Source organism: Pomacea canaliculata, linkage group LG11, assembly GCF_003073045.1.
Source record: "Pomacea canaliculata isolate SZHN2017 linkage group LG11, ASM307304v1, whole genome shotgun sequence".
NCBI lineage: Eukaryota > Metazoa > Mollusca > Gastropoda > Architaenioglossa > Ampullariidae > Pomacea > Pomacea canaliculata.
Window position 1 is genome coordinate 62,439 of NC_037600.1, and position 24,087 is coordinate 86,525.

The 24,087-nt window shown below is 42.2% G+C and overlaps 2 protein-coding genes across 4 annotated transcripts in view; one reads left to right on the forward strand and one right to left on the reverse strand.

Moving 5' to 3' along the window:
* The window catches only part of LOC112574652 (cubilin-like), a 50,252-nt gene that overhangs the window by 16,046 nt on the left and 10,119 nt on the right, over window positions 1-24,087 (reverse strand). The window contains exons 7-11 of the mRNA XM_025255848.1: window positions 5,102-5,218; window positions 4,486-4,716; window positions 3,761-3,856; window positions 1,440-1,537; window positions 319-413 (exon numbers count right to left, since the gene is read on the reverse strand). Coding sequence (XP_025111633.1) covers window positions 319-413; window positions 1,440-1,537; window positions 3,761-3,856; window positions 4,486-4,716; window positions 5,102-5,218 — 637 coding nt within the window. The remainder of the gene's footprint in view (window positions 1-318; window positions 414-1,439; window positions 1,538-3,760; window positions 3,857-4,485; window positions 4,717-5,101; window positions 5,219-24,087) is intronic.
* On the forward strand, window positions 7,911-23,156 carry LOC112574651 (transient receptor potential cation channel subfamily V member 6-like). 3 transcript variants are annotated; one of them, XM_025255845.1, is made up of 8 exons: window positions 7,911-9,024; window positions 9,385-9,949; window positions 10,572-10,853; window positions 11,068-11,355; window positions 15,405-16,228; window positions 19,192-19,338; window positions 19,583-20,033; window positions 21,206-23,156. In XM_025255845.1, exons 2-8 carry the CDS (start codon window positions 9,761-9,763, stop codon window positions 22,061-22,063), a joined length of 3,039 nt encoding a protein of 1,012 aa, XP_025111630.1. In that variant the 5' UTR covers window positions 7,911-9,024; window positions 9,385-9,760; the 3' UTR covers window positions 22,064-23,156. The 3 variants fall into 3 exon arrangements, with proteins under 3 accessions (XP_025111630.1, XP_025111631.1, XP_025111629.1); XM_025255846.1 differs by having other exon boundaries at window positions 9,805-9,949; XM_025255844.1 differs by having other exon boundaries at window positions 7,911-9,949.

Consider the following 24,087-nt stretch of genomic DNA (forward strand, 5'->3'; position numbering starts at 1 on the left):
CATGATAATTGATGTAAGAGCAATTGGTCTGTAGTTGTTGGGTTGACTGGTCTAGTGTACAATGTGTAAAATTCCTTTGCCAGAGTAAGTATCAACATGATGTGTAGTCTTCACTGTCTTCCAGTGTAACTATTAACAGTATCATGTACAGTAGCCTCCCCTTTTACCAGTGTGTTATGATATCAACAATATCATATGCAATAGCCTTCACTTTTACCGGTGTAATATGTTTGATATCGAGAGTACAGACTGATGATCAGCTCTACCTGGTCACCAGGCTAGCAACATGGACCCATCAGATCTCTTTGCTTTCCTCACCTGAAGGTGACAAGCACATTGTTTGTGCACCTGTTGTACACAATGATGGCATATGTTCCATTTTCTGGTTTGCTTTCCAATAAAATCTGTAGCATCTGAAAAATTCACAAGAAGACTGGGACTGTGTTTGTTTCAGAAAATGTTTCTTTGTTTAAGTAACCTTTACTCTTCTCTAAATAGAAGAGGGTTGTGCTGGCAAAACTTTGGCAAAAAGCAAAACAAGACAAAAATAGATGATTGCATTAACAAATGTCTCCCAAACAAGAAAAATCATCTGATATAGTAACTATTGATGTTAATTACGGTCACAATATAAAATCAAATGCTAATTCTACAATTAGAATAATTACTTATATACAAAACATATTCCCGTGACATTAATAATAAAGCCTGTACATCATTGAGCATTACAAGCATAGAAGGTCGCACTCTCTGCACTAACCAACAATAGTAAATACATACATTAAAATGCTGGCTAACAACGATTAACAATAAAATACTATGACACAAAGCATTCAGCTGCTGAGGGGGGAGGAAGGAATTGGTGTTTTACGCCGTGTCAGCAACTAAGGCTATATTACGGCAAGCAGCCAGCCCTGTAAACAGATGCCACGTGCAGAGAAAGATCAGCGTGCCCGAGACGAGAAATGAACTCAGGGCAGCCAACCTTCACTGTATTGGTGACAGGCGCTAACAGCGCTAACCGTTGTGCCACCGGACCGCTATATTCAGCTGCTGAACCAGAAAGGTACACAGAAGGAGTACACAGATAATGAAAGCTAGATATTAAATATAAAAGAATGGATTTAAAATGCTATGTAGAACTTAATTCTGTTAATGTATAATGGTAAGAATATGAATACAACAGATCAATATTTGCAACATTTTCATAATAATAATACTGAGAAAAATGTTGATGAAAATTAAAAAAGCATACATGTATCAAATTATCCAAATGCAGTACCGACATAAAATTTAAAAAATCTTACAAATGTTTGGTGGGCCCAGAAGTTGAGATGCAAGGGACATAAATACATCATACTATGCTTGAAAGGGAGATAGCCCCACCTAAACTCCCATAATAGACATGCACCATCAACCCCAAAATATAAAAGTTTGACCTCTTCTTGTGACGAAGTCTTAAGGAGGTAGTACTGAGTTGTGTTGCTCCCTGGGTATTGAAGAGTGAAGTTGCTGTTTGAGTACAGTCCACCCTCTACTGTTTCCACAAAAAATAAGCAAATAAACAACATGAATATAGATCAGGAAGTGTAACACTTGTGAGTACAAGTGAATAAGGTGACACTTATTATGAGTGAATAAGGTAAAAATAAGCTACAACATGAGAGACACATAAACATGAAAAGTACCCATAAAAATAAACACAAGTCACATGTAACAATAAACACATCTGCAGGTAACATGTAACAATAAACACAACATCCACAGACTGTAATAGCTATGTGCGCATGAGACAAGAAATAGACATAAATCAGCTCGGTGTCAGCATTTCAGACAAGAAATAGTCATGGATAGCATACCAAGAACAATCAGGTAATGAACAGTAAGGGTTGAGAGTTTTGTGAATTTGCAGAAGAAAAGCAGGTGGACTATTCAACAAATGAAAAAGTGAAAGAAAGGGTTAGAAAATGGATGAACTAGCATTAACTAGCATTATGAACTATGTGGACTGTTGTTAGGAGAAATGCTTTCACAACACAACATAAGGAACAGATTTTGTCAGGGTTTTCCCAACCAGAAAAATAACTATTATTTTCAACAAAAGTAACAGGTTATATCATAAAATCTTAGAGACACTGTGGCATAGTGGCACATAAATAGATCAAATATTTGTCCCAACACAGGGATCAGTGTTAATAATCTTGCTAATAATCTTTATTGTACAACCTTCTTAACTGTTTGTGAATGAAGTTCAAGCCTCAAGGCATTTTCAGTCAAATCACCTCCCCTTCCTTGGGGTTCTACTCTTCTGCTCTTGTAAGACCAAGCTTGTGAAGTCCATTGCTTAGGACTGGGTACAGTTTAAACAATTTTTTTAATCTCTTACATACAAGAGGGTGCACTTCTGTGAATACCTCACAGACCTGAAGTTCTGACAAAGTTACAGGTTTCTGTCATGTAGTCTGACCAAACCAAAGAATACACCCCTGCTGCTTACTCTGTCATCAAATCTGACCAAACCAAAGAATATGCCAGTGATAACAGCATGTGACTGCACCCAGGAAGTGGACTTCTGCCTTTCTTCTATGATGCACACCTGTTGTCAGAGGGTGCTACAGTCTTGAATATGAATCTGTATCCCCTAGATGGCTCAAGAGGGATATACTAGAACAAGGCTTTTGACAGAACAGCTTCCAGTTTAGTGAATGACAGCAATAGCTATGTCAGCAGACTCTGCGAGAGTAACAACAATAAGTAAACAGTCAGGAAGTGGTTTATACCGTTGCATGGAAGGATGCCACTGTGCAAGTGTCAAATGTTTTGGTGCAAGTTCTTTTTTGTTTCCGCAGGCAGGTATATAGAAAGAGCAAGACGAGTCACAAGCGGCTCTCATTCATGCTATAGGCCTTCAGACAAAAGTTAAAATCTTTTGAGAGCCAAGATTTGTTTGAAGCAGAAGTCTGACTGTCAACTGATTGCCGAGACTAGCAGCAGAAACTTTGCAAGAGGCCAAGCGTTGGTTTCGACATACAGTCAGCCATCTACCTATACATGTCCATGGTCCTGACAGTTGAAGGCTAGTGTCTCTATCACGCACACAACAGTACAGTACTGGTATATTTTGTCATCCTTAGCTCCGTCTTAGACACACTGTGAAAACCCTTTCATCCTACGTCTCGGAGGAGGTATCGGTATTGTGATAATATGATAGAAGCTCCTCTGGCAATTTCGCTCTCTGATTTGCTGACTGACACGTTCTATATATCTTTACTTTGGCCTCTCTGACACCTGTAATGATGCAGAATGGATGGAACACACAAGAACTTCTTAAGCTGACCAGCACTCTGTGCTAGACACACGAAAACTCTTAATGAAAACTTGCACATGGTTCTATATGCCTGAGTTATTTTACAATAGGAACCATGATATATCATGTATTTTGGAGGCATAACTATGCATCAGACAAGGCGATACATACATGCTGTAACAGAAATAAACATAAACATGCACAAAGGATGAAGGAGAAAGTATTCACAACAAAAAGAGGGCCAATCCTGACCATGAGTGGCACAGTGCTGGTTGTAGTAGAAAGAAATGAAAGAGATTGATAAGGGGTTAAAAGCAAGGTTAACCCTAACCCTGCACAGAAAAACTAAACTACAGTTTTAAAAATCTACAACAAATGAGGGTTATGGTTATCTATAATAAATGAGGGGTTAAAAAAGACAAAAATGCAGAACAGCATGTTATCCAAAAATACCTTGCTCTGTAATTTTGATAACCACATTACGAATGCCAGGTGAGTCATCAACAATTAGTCGTACCAGGAGATCTTGCCCAGTGCTGACCAAGATGTCTGTAGTAGGGGAAAAAAGTCATAGGCTCTGTCAGTGACTATTCCCTTAAGATTGGCCCAAACCTTTCTCTACTCTGACCTTTCACTCGACTGGCCTACAAAATCTTGCTCAGCACAGCCCTTCCCCACATAACTCTTTTAAACCAGATGCATAAGATAAAAAACATATATTTATACACCAGGGCTTCTGCTAAGGCTAAATTCTTTGGAGTCTCAGGGACCCCTTAAAAATCACCCAACTTTGAAGGGAACCCCATTGACGACAATTGAAGGGGTCCTCCGAACTTTTAATGCGTACTGTACGCAATTTTTTGCGTAAGCAGAAGCCCTGATACAAACACACACAATATTATCAAGCCTCTCAACCAACCAAGCTAATCACATGCTACCAGAAGGACTCTATACACATAAGTGCTTGTCATCTGCAAACAACAAGATGGAACAAAGTAATTATATAAGACTTTAACATATTTTAACACCAACATATTTTAATTAGCATACTTTGACACTTTAATATACTTTAATACATTTGGAAAAATCACACCAAAACATATGTGAAAATTAGAAATTGGACAAACAAACAAACAAGCAAAAAACTGAGGCAAGTAAATCTGGTTTGGCTAACATACATGGTTGACTGGGCGTCTGGAATACTGCAAGCTGCCGCCCAGTCACAGATGCACCATCAAAGACATTCAAAGCATCGCCTTGACTCAGTTGCAGAGTGGTGACATTCAACAACAGCGACTTCCCACTTGCAGCCTTCACTGTCACGCGGCAATCCTGTTGGTAAGGATGTAACTCTGGCACAGTGAAGTTAATGTAGCCACTCCCATTCACAGTCTTCACACCTTGACATGCTGCACATGAAGGGATATGAAAACAAATATAAGCACAGCTATGTAAGGCATGGTCCAATGGCAATAAAGTCAACAGCATGGTGGATGATCCTTCACTGTTCACAAATGTACATGGTAAATAATCACTGTCTACAAAGCTGCGTGGGGGGATGATCATTCAATGTTCACAAAGCTACATGTGACAAAAAATAACACGTGAAAAGGAAGCTGTAGGTATAGACAAAATGTACAGCAAGAAATTCCAAAGTTTTCACTAATATCTGAACTACATATACTGCAAATGTGAACCATGAACATTTTAAACATGTCACAATAAATAGCTTCTGACGAATGCAGGATAAAAACAGAACTACTTCTGTGGATTAAGATCTGTCAAACTGGCTACCTTTGCTAATAACGGAGACAAAGGCAATAAAATCCTGTGAACTGTTGACTGACCCCTTTATAGAGAGGACCAGTTCTATAGAGGTGTCCGCATAAACATCAGCAGGGTGATTTGCGCCTGTTTCAATTAAAAAAGAAACACTAGTAAAACACTGAGCTGCATGAGGCTAATACTGAACATCTGACAGTGAACAGCTTGTGACAAATGTAAATCACGTCAAGTACAAACATTTTAAAATGACAGCAAACAGTGAACAGCTTCCAACTAATGCAAGGCATGAACATTCTAAACATCTGACACTGAGGTATGAATACTTTAAACACTTTATGGCCAACAGCTTGAGACAAATGTCAGTTGTAAACACTTTTAATATATGACGGTGAATGCCTTGAGACAAATGTCAGGTATCAGCACTTAATATATGATGATGAAAGACTTCAGACAGATGCCAGGTGTAAACACGTTAACTGAACACTAAATATTTGACATTAAGGCTTGATCACTTTACATGTGTCACTAAATAGCTTCAAACAAATGAGATCTGAACACTTTTCATTAAAAATGACAGTGAACAGCTGAAGACAAATATCAGGTTATATACCAAACAATAGCTTGAATGCTGAATGCCGTCTTCTGAGACAAAAAATAAGTCTGTAGTCTGCCCTAACCAATCAGTGCCATGCTGGTGACCATCTCTTCCTGTCTCCAACTAAAAGCTACTGGAAATCTTCACCTGACGGGTGGCTAGCCAGCACTCTAGCTTGGCCCTGCATGATACTGTTAGTGCTATTTTGTCTTGTTGCCCCTGACAACATCCAGCCTCAGGTGCCATGGTCTATTACAGGTTAATCAATATACACCACAGGCAGACTGATTACTTCACCTTGACCTGCCTGCACTGTGTGCAAGGTGACCTTCCTGCGTCTTAAGAGGAAAAAATCAAGAATTGTCAAGACCACACAAAGTTTGCTGGTATCAGGGACAGACAACTATTAACAAGCTGACAGAAAGTTTGCTAGTGTCAGCAGAGACCCAACTAATGTCAGGCCACCACAAAGTTTGCTGGTGCATGAGTGATGGCATGAGTTATGGCCCCTCTCAACCAACACAGAAGTAGGATAACCTGGTTCATGCATTAAGTCCTACTCTATCAAACAAGATTATGGTAGGTGACATTCACCGACTTTAGATGTTTAATACACACATTGGTGTATCTGACAGCACTATGTAAGTCTGTTGGTGTATCTGACAGTGCTATGTAAGTCTGTTGGTGTATCTGACAGTGCTATGTAAGTCTGTTGGTGTATATGACAGCACTATGTAAGTCTGTTGGTGTATCTGACAGTGCTATGTATGTAAGTCTGTTGTGTTCTGACAGCGCTATGTAAGTCCGACAGCACTATGTAAGTCTGTTGGTGTATTGACAGCGCTATGTAAGTCTGTTGGTGTATCTGACAGCACTATGTAAGTCTGTTGGTGTATCTGACACACTATGTAAGTCTGTTGGTGTATCTGACAGCACTATGTAAGTCTGTTGGTGTATCTGACAGTGCTATGTAAGTCTGTTGGTGTATCTGACAGCTATGTAAGTCTGTTGTGTATCTGACAGCACTATGTAAGTCTGTTGGTGTATCTGACAGTGCTATGTAAGTCTGTTGGTGTATCTGACAGTGCTATGTAAGTCTGTTGGTGTATCTGACAGCTATGTAAGTCTGTTGGTGTATCTGACAGTGCTATGTAAGTCTGTTGGTGTATCTGACAGTGCTATGTAAGTCTGTTGGTGTATCTGACAGTGCTATGTAAGTCTGTTGGTGTATCTGACAGCACTATGTAAGTCTGTTGGTGTATCTGACAGTGCTATGTAAGTCTGTTGGTGTATCTGACAGTGCTATGTAAGTCTGTTGGTGTATCTGACATATGTAAGTCTGTTGGTGTATCTGACAGTGCTATGTAAGTCTGTTGGTGTATCTGACAGTGCTATGTAAGTCTGTTGGTGTATCTGACAGTGCTATGTAAGTCTGTTGGTGTATCTGACAGTGCTATGTAAGTCTGTTGGTGTATCTGACAGTGCTATGTAAGTCTGTTGGTGTATCTGACAGTGCTATGTAAGTCTGTTGGTGTATCTGACAGCGCTATGTAAGTCTGTTGGTGTATCTGACAGTGCTATGTAAGTCTGTTGGTGTATCTGACAGTGCTATGTAAGTCTGTTGGTGTATCTGACAGCACTATGTAAGTCTGTTGGTGTATCTGACAGTGCTATGTAAGTCTGTTGGTGTATCTGACAGTGCTATGTAAGTCTGTTGGTGTATCTGACAGTGCTATGTAAGTCTGTTGGTGTATCTGACAGTGCTATGTAAGTCTGTTGGTGTATCTGACAGTGCTATGTAAGTCTGTTGGTGTATCTGACAGTGCTATGTAAGTCTGTTGGTGTATCTGACAGCACTATGTAAGTCTGTTGGTGTATCTGACAGTGCTATGTAAGTCTGTTGGTGTATCTGACAGCACTATGTAAGTCTGTTGGTGTATCTGACAGTGCTATGTAAGTCTGTTGGTGTATCTGACAGTGCTATGTAAGTCTGTTGGTGTATCTGACAGCACTATGTAAGTCTGTTGGTGTATCTGACAGTGCTATGTAAGTCTGTTGGTGTATCTGACAGCACTATGTAAGTCTGTTGGTGTATCTGACAGCACTATGTAAGTCTGTTGGTGTATCTGACAGCGCTATGTAAGTCTGTTGGTGTATCTGACAGTGCTATGTAAGTCTGTTGGTGTATCTGACAGTGCTATGTAAGTCTGTTGGTGTATCTGACAGCGCTATGTAAGTCTGTTGGTGTATCTGACAGTGCTATGTAAGTCTGTTGGTGTATCTGACAGTGCTATGTAAGTCTGTTGGTGTATCTGACAGCGCTATGTAAGTCTGTTGGTGTATCTGACAGCACTATGTAGGTAAAGACCTATAGGACAGTATGATGGCATAAGTGACTTGTCTGTACAATTGCAAATGTCAAAGACTGTGACTGCATGAGTGACTTGCTTATACGGCTACAAATTGACATGACGTAAGAGACTGAGATGGCATGAGTGACTTGCTTATACGGCTACAAATTGACATGACGTAGGAGACTGAGATGGCATGAGTGACTTGCTTATACGGCTACAAATTGACATGACGTAAGAGACTGAGATGGCATGAGTGACTTGCTTATACGGCTACAAATTGACATGACGTAGGAGACTGAGATGGCATGAGTGACTTGCTTATACGGCTACAAATTGACATGACGTAAGAGACTGAGGTGGCATGAGTGACTTGTCTGTGCAAATACATAATGCATGATTCTTAGATGTATTTTAGTTTTTTTATGTATGTGCATGTGTGAGGGAAGAAAAGGTTAGGCATACCCTGATTGATAGCTAGCAAGCCTGTATGTGAGGGATGAAAAGGTGAGTCATACCGACTGACAGCAAACAAGAGAAAGGGAGGAAAAGCTGAGTCCTACCTGACTGACAGTAACTTTTCTCACCTTCCCCCCAAACCCACACCTACCCTGCCTTAGGGTTCCTGCCTTAGGTTTCATACCTTATCCAGGTTAACAGGTGCCTCCTGGAGCTGCAGTGTAGTGAAGTAAATAGAAGTTACCTCCTCACTGGAGAAAGATTATTTAATCTCAATATTTCATCAGATTAAAGTGACAGAGTTTATCTGAGTCTGCAAAGCTTTGCAATATAACTTGCAGCAAAGGCCACTGTGCTGGGCACCCAACATGACTACTAGGCAAGTCCCTGCTGCTACGGCAGTCTGATCCAGATAAATGTTGCTAAAGGCTGCATTACGACACCTTTTCTGACCCTTTGTTTTGGCTCTCCTGCTTTTGCTTGAAGGAAAGTGAAGATTTTAAAGCGATACTCTTCTATCCAGTCAGGTAAAAGAATTTATCAGGAATCTCTGTATTATCCACTCAATAGCTAAACCTTTAATTCCCATATTTGCCTTGTTCTCTTCTTATTTCATTTGACTGCATGCTAAATAGCAACACAAGGGATAGCTCTCTTTGCGAGACACTAAATCATAAAGTGAATCCAAAAAGCTTAACAACTGATCATAATAATCAGACTGAAACTGTGCTTAATGAATTTAACCTTTAAATAAACATCCTTAACTTTTCTATTCTTAAAAATGGCAACTTCATAAGTGACAATTTTATGCATGGCATGGCACAAAACTATATAATGAAAAGAAAGTGGAATTATTGTGTGAACATTCTACTTAAATATATTTCCAGTTCCACAAAGCCTCATACGGCCTTTTAATGAGGACACACAAGAGACAGGCCTGTGGAATGAGAAGTTATGGCTGCAGGGGAAAGTCAGATGGACAGTCCACCCCTAAACAAAGATTTAAAAATTCTAACAGCAGATGACAGGAAATATAAAATAGAAAGGCCTGACAAGAGGCTGACATAGAAAATATGACACAGGCCTGACAACAAGATAATAGAGAAATCATCTAAAGACAGAAAGGCCTGACAACAAGGTGACAGAAAATATCAGACAGGCCTGACAAGAACATTTCAGAGAAAGCCTCCTTAGACAGACAGCCTGACAACAAGATGACCAAGATGATAGATGTGACAAGCCTACAGATCAGCAAGACATGAAATGTCCCCATTACAACTACTGAAGACTCCTTACTCTTTTTTCAGATTGTTCTTACACAAAATGTCACAAAAGACAAAATCCCTTCAACAGTATTACAAGAACTTGTTGCACAGGGAGCAGGCGTTTTTTGAGCTGCTGGCACGAAACATCATGCTGGGACCACTTCGTCAAGACCACACCCAGCTACAGGTAAAACACTCTCTCACATCCTTTGCTTGCCAGAAAAATCTCACCTCTCAGCAAGTAAAACTTTCTTGCCCACAAAATTTTACCTCTTAGCAAAGAAATAGGCTTTTCTGTTAGCAAATTCATGAGTCTCAGCAAATGAATACTACTTTGTGTGTGCTTTTGTTCCAACACTACCTACCTACATCTGTCTCATACAGGCACTGACTATGCTAATTTATGCAACTACACCTGTCTCCTACAGGTCTTGTATACATTAATATGTACAACTACAACTGTCTCCTACTATGCCTGTATGGTATATGCCAATGGTTATAGTAATATGTGTCAAATTTCTTAACCATATTTTCAATATTGTTGATAAAATGATGCAAATACCCAAACCAATCAATGCCTGAAACAAGACTGTGTCTACCAGCTAAGTTATGCCCCTTCAATTGGGCACAACACGAGATGTATGGTGCTTGAGTTCTATATATTTGTGTAAATGTATTGTTGAATAAAAAGTTAATATAAATGTGGTTAGGTCATGCAACTGGTGCCAGTTTTCAAGATTCAGAAGTGGAGTTGCTGGGGTTAATATATTCTAAGTGAAAAGCTCACTCCAAAATGATGTTTACTCCAGGTAAAGTTACTGAAGGATCATGATCTTGGCCAAGTGATGGGTAAATTTAAACTAAATGGGGATGAAAGCCTCTTGCAGCTGACTGTCAACTTCCATGGTGACATCAACATCATGACGCAGCTGGCATCGCTGTGCCCAAATCTGTTGTTGCTGCAGCGACAGGGCGAGTATGAGGGTCAAACAGTGCTACACACCGCCATCAGCAAGCAGAACCTCAATGTTGCACAAGCAATCCTTGCCCACCCTGCTCTCAAAAACCCATGGTTTCTTCTTCACGCTAAGGTAGAGTTTCACACCAACAGTAAATCAATAATACCCATGGTCACTTCTTTATGCTTAGGTAGAGTTTTATACCAACAGGAAGCTATTGTGACATAACATACCAATAGTAAAGCAATAGCATCTGCAAAAATGTGTAATGACTTTTCCGATAACCCAATATCATACACACTCTACCTTTAATATAATATAAAAACACTTCAACTTTCTTTTTCAGGCTACAGGACCTCGATTTAAAGAAACTGTCATGATGGGTGAGCTGCCCTTGTCCGTGGCAGCCCTGACTTTCAACCTGGAAATGGTGGACTTGCTGGTAAGCTGTGGTGCCTGTCTACACGCTACAAACACCTGGGGTGACACAGTCTTCCACTCCCTCATTCGCTTTGCTGCCCTGTACCCAGAGAGACTTGGTAGCGTGGAGACAGCAATGTGGGCTCTGCACCAACGTGTTCTGTCCTCACCACTACCTGCCCAGCCCCACCACTTCAAGTTTCCTCATGTACAGGTGAAAGTCAATAATTATTTCGCACAGGTAAAGTCTACTTGCTTCTCTAACACTTCTTCCTTAGACAGAAGTCATCATTGAAAACAGGCATGTGTGGTGCCACACCTATCCATAAACTCTCCACCTCCCCAATTTGTGGTACCAGTCAAGCATGAATAACAGCAGCTAATTGTATTTGTCTTTCATCCCTCTTTTATATGTCCAAAATTTACAGACCACAGAATGATTAAGAGCAAATAATGATTACTTTCATAAAGTTTACAGACCAGCAAACGACTATGTCCATATAATGATTACTTCCAAAAGCTTTAGGGATCATAAAATGGTTATGACCAAAATATGATTACTTCCAACTTACAAAGTTTACAAACCAGAAAATGATTATCTCCACAAGGTTTTGGAGCAGCCTCACAGACTGAAATATATTGTAATTCCATGTATTTAAAAACAATCTTGTTACGGAAACAGTGACGAAGAAAACCAACACCAATGTGTGCGATGGGCTCCCAGAGGTATCGCAAGATCCTTGTATGACTGTCAGTAGCGAAAGCCGAAAGGAAACTACTGGCACGAAAATGGAAGTCTTGAGCGCAAATGTAACACCAGAATAGGCTTCTGGAATGTGCGCACCATGTATGAAACAGGCAAGTTAGCACAAGTTACAGCCGAGATGAGGCGTTACAACTTACACATCCTTGGAGTAAGTGAAAGCAGATGGACAGGTTCTGGAATAGTAAAGACCCAGACCGGAGAGACAGTGCTGTATTCTGGCAGAGAGGACAACCAACACCATGAGGGAGTAGCCATCATCCTGAGGAAAGGAACAGATAAGTGCCTAATAGAGTGGAAGCCGATCAACAGCAGACTGATTACAGCCAGAGTGAGAGGCAGACATGGCAACATGACCTTGATCCAGTGCTACACACCAACCAACGATGGCGATGATGAGGCGAAGGACACCTTTTACGATCAATTGCAAGCAGAAGTAAGTGCAGCACCCCATCATGACCTGTTGATTGTGATGGGCGACATGAATGCCAAAGTTGGGAACGACAACACCCATGTAGAGAGAGCTATGGGCAGACATGGTTGTGGCTGCATGAACGAGAACGGAGAGAGGCTAGTGGAGCTATGCACCATGTACAACCTGGTGATTGGAGGAACACTATTCCCTCATCGTAACATCCACAAGCTAACATGGTGCTCACCCAATGGTAGGGACAATAACCAGATCGACCACCTAATGATCAACGGCTCCTGGAGACGTTCCCTGCTCGACGTCAGGGTGAGAAGAGGAGGAGATGTTGGAAGTGACCATCACCTTGTTGTAGCAAACATAAAAATGAAACTGCGAAGTACAGGACGCAAGTCAGCAGCACACAGACGCTTTGATGTGGAAAGATTGCAGGACCCCAAGCTGAAAAATGCCTTCACTCTTCAAGTGAAAAACAGATTTCAGGCACTTGCAGACGTGACAGACATTTGCGAAGCAGACGCAGAAAGCATAAACCAGAGATGGGACCTTGTGAGAACAGTGTACCAGAAAAGCAGCGAGACGAGTCTTGGACTGAGAGGAACTAAGAAGAAGGAATGGATAACACCAGAGACGTGGAAGGCGATAGAGGAAAGAAGAGACCTTAAAAAGAAGGTGGCTAGCACCAGATCTGAAAGACTGCAAGAGACATTCAAACTACAGTACAGAGAGATGAACCGGAAAGTGAAGCGCTCGGCGAGATCAGATAAGCGTGCCTACTTGAACAATCTAGCAAGTGAGGCCGAAGAAGCAGCAAGAAAAGGAGAACAAGGAAAGCTGTACAAGATCACCAAGACGATTAGCGGCAAATTCCACAGCACCAACAATGCCCCAGTCAAGGACAAGGGAGGGAAGCTGCTAACGACAGAGAGAGAACAAGAAGCACGCTGGGCTGAACACTTCAGAGAGATCCTGAACAGACCACCACCTTCTGAAGAAGCTGACATACAAGAAGCCATTGAGGACCTAGGCGTTAACATCGCCCCACCAGAGAAGCAGGAAATCATCACAGCAATTAAGTCCTTGAAGAACAGAAAGGCACCAGGTCAGGACAATCTGAATGCTGAATTATTCAAGGTAGACCCAGAACTGGCAGCCAATATCCTGCAACCCCTATTTACCGCAATATGGGAAGGGAAGCAGGTCCCAGATGACTGGACCAGAGGAGTGATCGTCAAAATCCCAAAGAAAGGATCCCTTAGCGACTGCAACAACTGGCGAGGAATAACTCTCCTGTCCATCCCGAGCAAGATCATGACAAAGATCATCATCCAACGAATCTCAGAGGCAGTGGACACACAACTTAGAGAAGAACAGGCTGGTTTTCGTAGAAGAAGAGGATGCACCGACCAGATATTCGCACTACGCAACATCATTGAACAGTGCACAGAGGGGCAGAGGCAGCTCTATATTAACTTCGTAGATTTCCAGAAGGCTTTTGACAGCATCCATAGAGAGAGCCTTTGGCGCATCCTGAGAACATACGGAATACCAATGGAAATTGTACTGCTGATCAAAAGCTTCTATGCGAACTTTTCATGCTGTGTTGGAAACAGTGACATCTACTTTGAGGTCGGGACCGGAGTGAGACAGGGCTGCGTGATGTCTTCCCTGCTCTTTAACCTTGTCATTGACTGGGTAACGCGCCATACAACGGAAGATGAACCAAGGGGCATATGATGGACACTCTCCACGAACTTAGAAGACCTAGACTTTGCCGACGACCTGGCCCTGCTGTCACACACCCACCGGCACATGCAGGAGAAGATGACTCGCCTGCACACTTTTGCGCAGCAGGTCGGACTGCACATCAGCCGGACAAAGACAGAAGTGATGACCCTGAACACCACCAATCCAACACCGATCAGCATAGAGGGAGAAGACCTGCCGATGGTTGAAAGCTTCACCTACTTGGGCAGCGTGGTCACGCAAGATGGAGGAGCAGGCCGTGACATCCAGAGCAGACTGAGCAAAGGCAGGGGCATCTTTTGTAGCCTACGCAACATCTGGAAGTCGACACAGTACAGCATCAATACCAAGCTGAGACTTTACCAGAGCCTGGTCATGTCCACTCTACTGTATGGCTCGGAGTGCTGGCGAATGACTGACCGCGACCTCAACAAACTGTCAGTCTTCCACACCAAAAGCCTGCGAAGAATCCTGGGCATCTTCTGGCCAAGGACAATCTCCAACGAAGAACTACTTGCCCAGTGCGGGCAGGAGAGTATGGCCACCATCCTGTTGAAGAAGCGATGGCGCTGGATTGGTCACGTCCTCCGAGGCGGGAGCAACTCCATCCTAAAAACTGCCTTACACTGGACGCCAGAAGGAAAACGCAAGCGAGGTCGGCCCAAGATCACCTGGCGCTGAACTGTGGAGGCAGACATGAAGACCCAAAACCTCAGCTGGGGTACTGTGGGGAGTCTAGCCCAGGACAGGCAAAAGTGGAGGACCTTTGTCGCTGCCCTACGTGCCGACCGGCATAACGGGAACTAACTAACTATGTATTTATAAGGTTGTCACTCTGACTGACCACAAAATTATGAATACTTCCACACTAAATGATTTATAAGATCACCATCATGCATACTTTCACCTCCAAATTACAAGTTCTTCCAAAGTAAATGGTTCATCAGGTTCTCACTGTGACTGACTACCAAACACCAAAGCACAGGTACCTCTTTGGTTTTTTGTTTTAAAGGTTGGCTGTCCTGGGTTCTGCTCGTCTCGGGCACGCTGTTCTTTCTCTGCATGTGGCATCTATTTACATGGCTGGCTGCCTTGCTGCAATATAGTCTTAGTTGCTGGCTTCGTCTAAAACACCGATTCTCCCCCCCCCCCCCCATCATAGACTTGATTTTGCCACTCAAACTACATTTTTATTCTATCACAATAACTTTAACAGATTCTAACAATCCATACAACTTTTATTCCACTTTCATTGTCACAAACATGAAGGAAGCTATGTACAAACAGTCCCTATAGTTGTGACTTATCTCTCTGATCATGTCAACAGGTGCAGCCTATCTCTGTGTGGCTGGTGAAGAACAGAGAGGGACTAACAGCATTACAGTTGGCAGCACTGCTAGCTCAGCCCTCACTGTTCAAGATAGTACTGGAACTGAAAGGCATCTACTGTCACCTAGATAAACATGATGGGCTGTACGACTCTCTGCTGTATGATGTCACTGAAATAGACCCAGTTGCCTACAAACAGTGGCACCTGGAGAACTCAAGAAGTGCTGGAAGAAACAAAGTGTCATCTGAACATGCTATGGGGTTGCCTTCACCCACACACAGCTACTGGCCTGAAATCAGCTGTTGTCCACCAACAGATCCGAGTCCACCCACATCAGCAACCTCCACAGGCAGTCACACCCTTTCTGTGTTAGAGCTCATCTGTGAGACAGGGCGGGTACAAGAAGCCTTCCAGCTTCTGAACACCTACGTTGTGCGCAAAATCCTTCAAAGCAAGTGGCACCATTACTGCTGGTGGTTTGCTGGATGGGCGCTCTTTCACATTGTCTTCATGATCTTACTGACAGTATATGCAATCTACAAAGCCAGGCTTATCCCACTACCAGAGACATCTGGCAACAATTTCTCTCCTGACCCTAGTACAGTTTCCCCTGAAGCAGATGTCACTAATGGTTTTGCTCACAAGGACTTTGTCACATCTGTGGCTATACTGAACATGCCATTGGCTGCTGGCTATGTATTCTGGGAAATAGTAAGACAATGGAGAAGACAGCCACTAAAGCTGATGCTTATTCATCACAATGGGCTCTATCGACTCCAGCTCCTCGTCTTTGCTCTTTGTCTGCTGGCAGATAGTATCTGGTCAGTTGCATATGCATCCATCAATTTTTTTCTCTCTCTCTCACACACACTCACAAAATGGGATGATGACTGGCACCAAAATACAGGTCTTGTAATCTAGTAATTGTATATTGTTGCTGCTTTCATCATCAATGTTCATCTATCATGCTTAAGATCTTACAGCCACTATCGATGTGATTACTCAGATATTTCACAGGCCCAGTCAACAACCACCAATTATGTTTAACATCTTACTCTTGTTGTTGATGTGACTACTCAGGTATTTCATAGGCCCCAATAACAACAAGGGAAAGCAAACAGCCAAGTGGTTAGAGCAGTGGTGTCTGAACTACGAGCACACTGGTTCAATGCCCGATTAGCACAGCAAACTTCCCCCCTGTCGACCCAGCTGGCAGCAATGGGTACCTGACTCCTTAGAGCAGGGGTGTCAAACTCAATTACCCAGGGGGCCAAATCTCACATCGTACACAAGGTGGCGGGCCGAAGGTTATTATTTAAGTCCGATAACTTTTTATTGAACAGTAGAAAACTAAACGTTTTGTTATTAATTTTGTGTAAACAAAATCATACATTAAAACAAAATTAAAGTAATAACAAACCAAGGCTTAGCAGTTTTTCTTCTGAATTTACTTTGTCAGAAGTGGACATTTTGACATCTTTTCTTGGCAACAAGTTCGTTTATGTTTGAAGTTTCTGTGTTGTGGAGATTCTCAGGATGGACTGCAAGTGTACATCAGTAAGACGACTCCTGTGTGATGTTTTGTTGATCTTCATCACAGAGTAAAGTTGCTAACACAAATAAGCTCCATGTTGAGGACTTTAGCACACAACGATTCTTGGTGTATTATGCAGTGATATGCTTTCTACTCCCCACTATAATTTTCTTTGATATGTGACCGCATCCTTGCAACTAGTCCAGTCTTTGGGCCGCACATCGCCGGCGCTCCATCTGTTGTAAGTGCAACAAGTTTGTCCCAGGGCAGGTTCATGTCAGTGATACTTTGACATACGCTGTCAAGAATATCCTTTCCTGTCGTTGTCCCATGAATGGATTTTATGTCTAATATTTCTTCTGTAATATTTAAACTGTAGTCGACTCCACGGATGAAGATGGCAAGCTGCATTTGCAAACATTTGCTTTTTGTCTGGACACAAGACTTCACACACTTTCATCATGCAACTCTTCACAAACTCTCCCTCACTGAATGGCCGGACTGATATAGCGATCTCCTCTGCCACAATAAAACTTGCTCTCACAGCAGCTTCACTTTGTGATGTTGCTATAGTGAACAATGTCTGCTGTCATCTCATATTCCTCTTAAGTTGTTCCCCTTTCTTTAGCTTCTGTTCTGCATTCAGGCTTTTCAGCTTGTCCTGATGTTTAGTCTCGTAATGCCGTCTCAGATTGTATTCTGTGGTCACAGCTATTTTATCTCCACAAAGTAGACACACTGGTTTACCGCTGATATTAGTAAACACGTAGTCATCCTCCCATTAGCTTTGAAAGACTCTGTTTTCAAAATCAACTTTTCTCTTGGCCATTTTAACGGCTAGCTTTAATTTGAAATCAAAAATCAAAATCAAATCAAAACAGACTTTATTGTCTGTCCAGGAGACCCAGGACAGAAATTTGTCTTCGCTCGAAACGTGTTCTTCACGGGTTCTGCCCACGACAGAAAATTGGTAAATTTGATTGGTATTGAAATTACAAAAGTCCCTTCACTACACAGTGTAATGTTCTCGATCTTTATTAATTAACATTAAGTAAAAGTCTTTAGAAAAGTCACAACACGTGCTTAGCTCTGATCATCTGCCTTTGTTCCCCGACAGATGGCGCACCAGTACATACGACTAGCGTTAAGTTCACACACTACACACAGCTTTCAATTAATTCTAATAAACAATCGCGTGCTCTGCTCCGCTCAGTACTATTTACTATGACGTGTGATGTTATTGAATCAGTATATGTATGTAAAAGAAGATATAATTAGGCAAAAAAGACTCAAATCATCAATACACAAGCAGCAATTATTTCAACACCGTGGCTTGCTGCTTATACTCGGATACTTATCTCTCTGGCGGCAGTCATCCCTCTTGACGACGCAGGAACTGGACAGTCAGTATTCCACAGTTGGCACTTATCATCCACAGTCCACGTGTTTAATTCAGTTCATACGTATCATGCACAGTTTGCACATATAATTCTAGTTGGTAGGTATATATATATAATCCCCTGTCCTTGGAGAAGCTATTCTCCCACCAACTTGATCTCCACAAGTTTGCTTCTCACAACTTAACGTCTCATCGAGACGACTTCCGCTCGCAAACCCGCAGAGTCAGACAGTGATGAGTTTCTACTAGTCTGAGGATGAGCTGCCTCATCATACACGTGGGTTGACCCTAGTCACCCTTTGATCTCGGACCGATTCAGGGAAGTTAACAGGTACTAAAAATCTTCGACCCGCGGCCCGTGTTCAGGCCAGCGTGTCCCGTGTCAAAGGTCAGATTTATGGGCCCCGCCTCCACCCTCCCTTCAGGTCATCAACAGGAGCGGTGGTGACTTGACCAGTGCACTGTTGATGGTCTGCACAAACTTCACTAAACTCATCCCATCGCTTGCTGTGCTCGACGGGAACTTTTCTGTTCTTTGCCTTCTAACTGTCATGGGCCATTAACAATGATTAACTAAAATTCTTTCGCGGGCCAGGTAAAATTTCATGGCGGGCCGGATGTGGCCCGCGGGCCGCATGTTTGACACCCCTGCCTTAGAGGGTTGGGATAGGTAAGGCAGCAAGGGAGAGGTGACGGGCACTGCTGACACCAAGAAAAGTGCGGTCTCTTACACCTAACCCCTCAACGACCCAAAAAAGTTAGGGGATTAACTTTACCTTTTAACTATCCATAACCATCTATCTTACTGTTGATGTGACTACTCAGATATTTCACAGGTATTTATTTCACAGGTATTTCACAGGCCCAGTCAACAATCATCTACTGGTGCTAGCACTGCTGGTGGGCTGGTGGTTTACAACATTTTTCTTGCGACCCTTCAGAAAGTTTAGTTTCTTCACTGTCATGGTGCAGAAGATTTTTCTTGGAGACATGCTAAGGTCAGTTCTTATCTTTCAGTCATCTTCCTCAAAGATCTCCCCTCCCCTAAAAGCCATGAAACAAGTCCCCTGAAGACTCTACCATCTGGAATATATGCTAGTTGATGACAAACCCTAACCCTGACCTGTCATCTTCTGCAGTCTCTAAACCCTAAGCCTGATGCTGTCGGTTACAAACACATTCCTCCTACCATCTGTATGCTGTTCTAAAAGCCTCCATATTCACCTTTACTGACTTCTACAGGTTCTCCAGCATAATCATCTTGGAGTTGGTGGCATTCTCTGTTGCTATGTACATCACCTACCTGCCATCACCTGGTGGGCCACCTGAAGAATTTGAACACCTGGGAACAACACTTCTGACCATGTTTAAGCTGATGCTAGGTTTAAATGATGTCGGTATCCTGTACCAAGCACCGCACCCATGGGTGGCCATCACACTTTACGTTCTCTTTGCTCTCCTGACCTTTGTGATAATGTTCAACACCCTCATTGCCATGATGTCCAACACATGTTCTCTGGTGGCGGACAACAAGGACAGTCAGTGGCAGCTGCAGCGCCTCTCTATCATCCTACTGATGGAGAGCATGCTGCCAAGCCAACGGTTTACCCTCAACTGTGGCAAACATAACTATGTGGCACGGTATGACCTACAGCAAGAGCGCATGATTCAGGAAGTTCGATTTTTTTTCAAAGTAAGTAGTCTTGTCTGTTACAATATCAAAGTACTTGTTTTCTGGATGTTTGTGGACAGCAGTCTTGTCTGTAATATCACAGAAATACCTCGAATTATGCAATATCCTAACCCAGTGATGCCCAACCGTTTTCGGCCTGCAGGCCATACACATTTCCGACATGCGTGTCACGGGCCGCTTCACCGCAAAAATACAAAAAAAGAAAAAAATAGAGCAGATACCATTTTTATTAAAAACAAGTTGTACTTACCATTAATTATGTAGTAATTTGTGGGATATTTGAAGTTGTTTACCCGAAACCAACTTCTGAATGTCCGGCTGCATCGTAGAGACACCAAGTAGGAGCACTGAATCAAAGTGTTCGTCCATCGAAAAAAAGATTGAGAGACGCCCCTACGTAGGGATAAATATTTTTTCTTCTACCCTTTTTTTTGTTTGTTTAGGTCTTTTTTTTTTTATTACTAACATGCCGATTTCCTGCACTGTGGGCAGAAGTTTCGCGGGCTGGATGGCACCGCGTCGCGGGCCGGATATGGCCCGTGGGCCGTAGGTTGGGCATCCCTGTCCTAACCGTTACCTAGGGATTATGGTTCATAGAGCTAACTATTCTGAAAAAGGACATGTTGTAACATACAAAAAATGAAATATGGCCAAATGCATACTACATAATACAAAGAAGCATAATTAGAATGGTGGTTAGTGTGTATTGACAGAAGCTAACTTATGATGAGCAGTTACCTGTTCTGATCATGAAAAAGTGTTTATACAGCAAAGAATGGTTGTCACGATTGTACAGTTATGAACGCTCGCAATAGCCAATGGCACTACAGTTACTCAGTTTGGATAAGAAACACTGGGCTAAAAATTTGAAGACAGTAAATTTATCAGGTAAAACTGTACAAGCAGATGAGAAAACATGCATTACAGCTGATACAGTGAAACCAGTTGAGGTCCCCCACTATAAAGGTCTGCTTCAGAATGGGCCAATAAGTGCGTGAAAACAAACTGCACAAAATCCCCGACTACCATGTTAGTAAATGTAAAAGGGCAATTCTACTAGCAATTATGTTACATGATATGTCTATGCACAGTTGTTCTGGTTGACATACAAGAAAAAAGTGGTAAAATTTCACGGACACAAAATGAGTTACATAACTTCTTATTCTCTGTAGGTCTCGTGTGTACAGACAAGCTACAGTGATGGGCATGCCATCTTGAAACGCCAGAACACACTGCAGACCAAGAGATTTGATAGCGTCCATGCTGGCTTAGCTCCCCTGGATCAAGATCAGCACCTTGACCTTTTAACCTCGCTGACTCAGCAGTGCATGCTACAGGATGTGGACCACATAATTGGAAAGGGAGAGCCTGATCACTTTGCGGACCAATCAACTTACAATAAGCTCCTAATTCAACATCCAGGAAAGCTGTTATCTGCCAAAAGAGCACAGGACCCAAAAGTTTCTCAAAATGCATCAGACAGGCAGCAGGGTCTTGCCAGTGACTACACAGCACTGCGTCAGTTGATATCACAAACCAATCATGAAGCCAACAGCTACAGATGGGACAGCAGCAAAGGTCAGCTGCAAGAGAGTCAAGATCAAGAGGGTGGCCTCATAAAGGTCATCACCAGACTTCCCCTTCAAGAGGCTTTCTCCAAGGATGATCCTGAGGCTGCTCCAATTTTTTCATCAACAGAAAACCCAACATTGATTCTACAGCAAACTGACAAAGCTGAAGACAAAATTGCAGTAAATCAAAAGCGAAAATGCCATATAAGTGAGCAAGGACACAAAGGCCAACGACTGAAGTCCACTCGCGCCACCAACCTTGTGTCCGAATACAAAAGAGATCATAACAGAAGGAAACCCTGTGTAGAGGAAAAGCCTCCCCTTGGCAAGTCTCTCCCGGGATTTGACTGGCAGAGCAAATGTACAGGGTCAGAGGTTAACAGAGGGCACCTAGTGCAGCACCGACCATCTTCTCCTGAAGTCTTTACCATCTCTGACTGCCATGATGGTCAACTCTAGGGCCTAGATCATCACAGGACACATTCCGACACTGGCATAGCTGTCAGCCCTCGCACCTAACCCACCACACGATACATTTTGACTGGCATAAATCTATCAACCCTCAGGCCTAGCCCACCATAAACCAACAGGCACAATTTTGATACAGACTATTAGGTGTCTCCCTTCCAAGTAATGTAAAGAAGAGGTTTATTTTTGTCTTCGTGTTACTCAGTATTATTACAACCCCTGATGTTATAAAAATGGAATCACCAGAAACATTTTCTACTTGATTCTTCTGCCCCCAGATGATAACGGCAAAATAATATTCTTGTATCAGCAACAATGTCCCTGCTGCAGCCTATTCTATAACATTCCCTTGGGAACATGTATATACAGGCGGACCTCGATAAGTCGAACTCAAAGGGACTCGAAAAAAAATTCGACTTACGGAGTTTTCAAGTTAGGGAAAATGGCGTAATAGGCGCAGGTATTTGGCCGGGAACTAACAATTAATTCGATATAGGGAGGTTTTCGACTTAGGGAAGGTCGACTTATCGAGGTCCAACTGTACTGACATTCTCTTTGTTCACAGACTGTCAATTTTGTGCTTGAAAGACTGCTGACTTTCTTTCTGATGGCCTATTGATATCTATACATTTGCTAATACTGATACCAAACTCTGTACAGGGCTGCCAATGGCTAAGTTAATGGCTTGTATAAAGACTACTGATTGTGCATTTATCATGTCAACTGTCGACTATCAGCAGAATGCATGCTTAGTGTATTATATTTCAGTATATTTCGTGTGTGTGTGTGTAAACTGTCCTTTGATGAAAGACAATATTGTTGACACTACTGTGGTGTGATTGATAATTTATACATACATTGCATAAAGTGAAATTTTATATTTATGCAGTGTAATTTCATAAATATGTATGCAGTTTCATATTTATGCATATTTGACAGAGATGCAACAAGCACATTACACATGCAATCATTAAGTGATGAATATGTGATGACCAATAAATGATGTGTGATGACTAATAATTTCATCAGTGACAAATAATGTGATGACCAACAATTTCACAAAGTAATAAATGATGTGTGATGACTAACAGTTTCATGATAAGATGTTAATGTGTGATAACTAATGATATCACAAATGATAAACGATACCTTTTAACACTTTTTAACTCTTTACAGTTTATAATTTCTGTTTTATCTACCAAGAACCCGAACTGAAGTGAGCTAACCCAGCAATGTGCACAAGGTAAGACCCTGTTTCTAATCATCAGTAGAAGATAGTTGTATAAGGGATATTCCACTTCTGCCCGACAATAAATTCTTCAACTGTTTTAAACTCTTTCAACATAGTTGCCACCAATTGCAACATATTTTCAGCCCTATGGATCTATTTTCGAAAATACTCCAAAAATGCAAATTTTGGAATCAATTTCAGATACTTCCTCACTCCAGCAATGACCAAATCATTAATTGAGCCTTGATTTCAGGGTCCAGATTGAAGCATCAGCATTCATCACGTGTGATGATTAGCTTGAAGCCAGAGGAACAGCTGTAATTCCTTGCACTAGTCCACATTGGTCCGCCAGCAACCTTGGCACCCAGCCTTGCTGAAGCCCAAATCGTGATGGATGATCTTGTAGAAGGAATTCGCAGCTCCATCTCCATGAAAGTCACACGGCCATCACTTTCAAGGAATTCACAAACACTGTTGACACTGTCTGGGTCTCTTGACGTCCTAGGCCTTGGTTTGTGATGCTTGTCATTACCGCTGAAGTGACCACTGCCAAATCGCTGAATCTCTTTCAGCTCCTGCAGACTGTTAGCAACACGAAAGTCATGCCAAAAGTGACGCAACACAATCACTTGAAAGTAATGCGCTGACAGCACTGGTGGATCACTTAGAACATGCATTGACTTGCTTCTCCTCACCATCCTAGGAAAACTATGAGGGGAAAAATTATGAAAAAAATGTGGAAAAACCCCAAAAATCACTCTAACGAGTCCATATGGTCTGCATT

Coding starts and splice junctions, on each gene's coding strand:
- LOC112574651 (XM_025255844.1), top strand. CDS start 9,761: ATGTCCCCATTACAACTACTGAAGACTCCTTACTCTTTTTTCAGATTG. Junction 9,950..10,571: donor AAGACCACACCCAGCTACAG/GTAAAACACTCT, acceptor TGTTTACTCCAG/GTAAAGTTACTGAAGGATCA. Junction 10,854..11,067: donor GGTTTCTTCTTCACGCTAAG/GTAGAGTTTCAC, acceptor TTTCTTTTTCAG/GCTACAGGACCTCGATTTAA.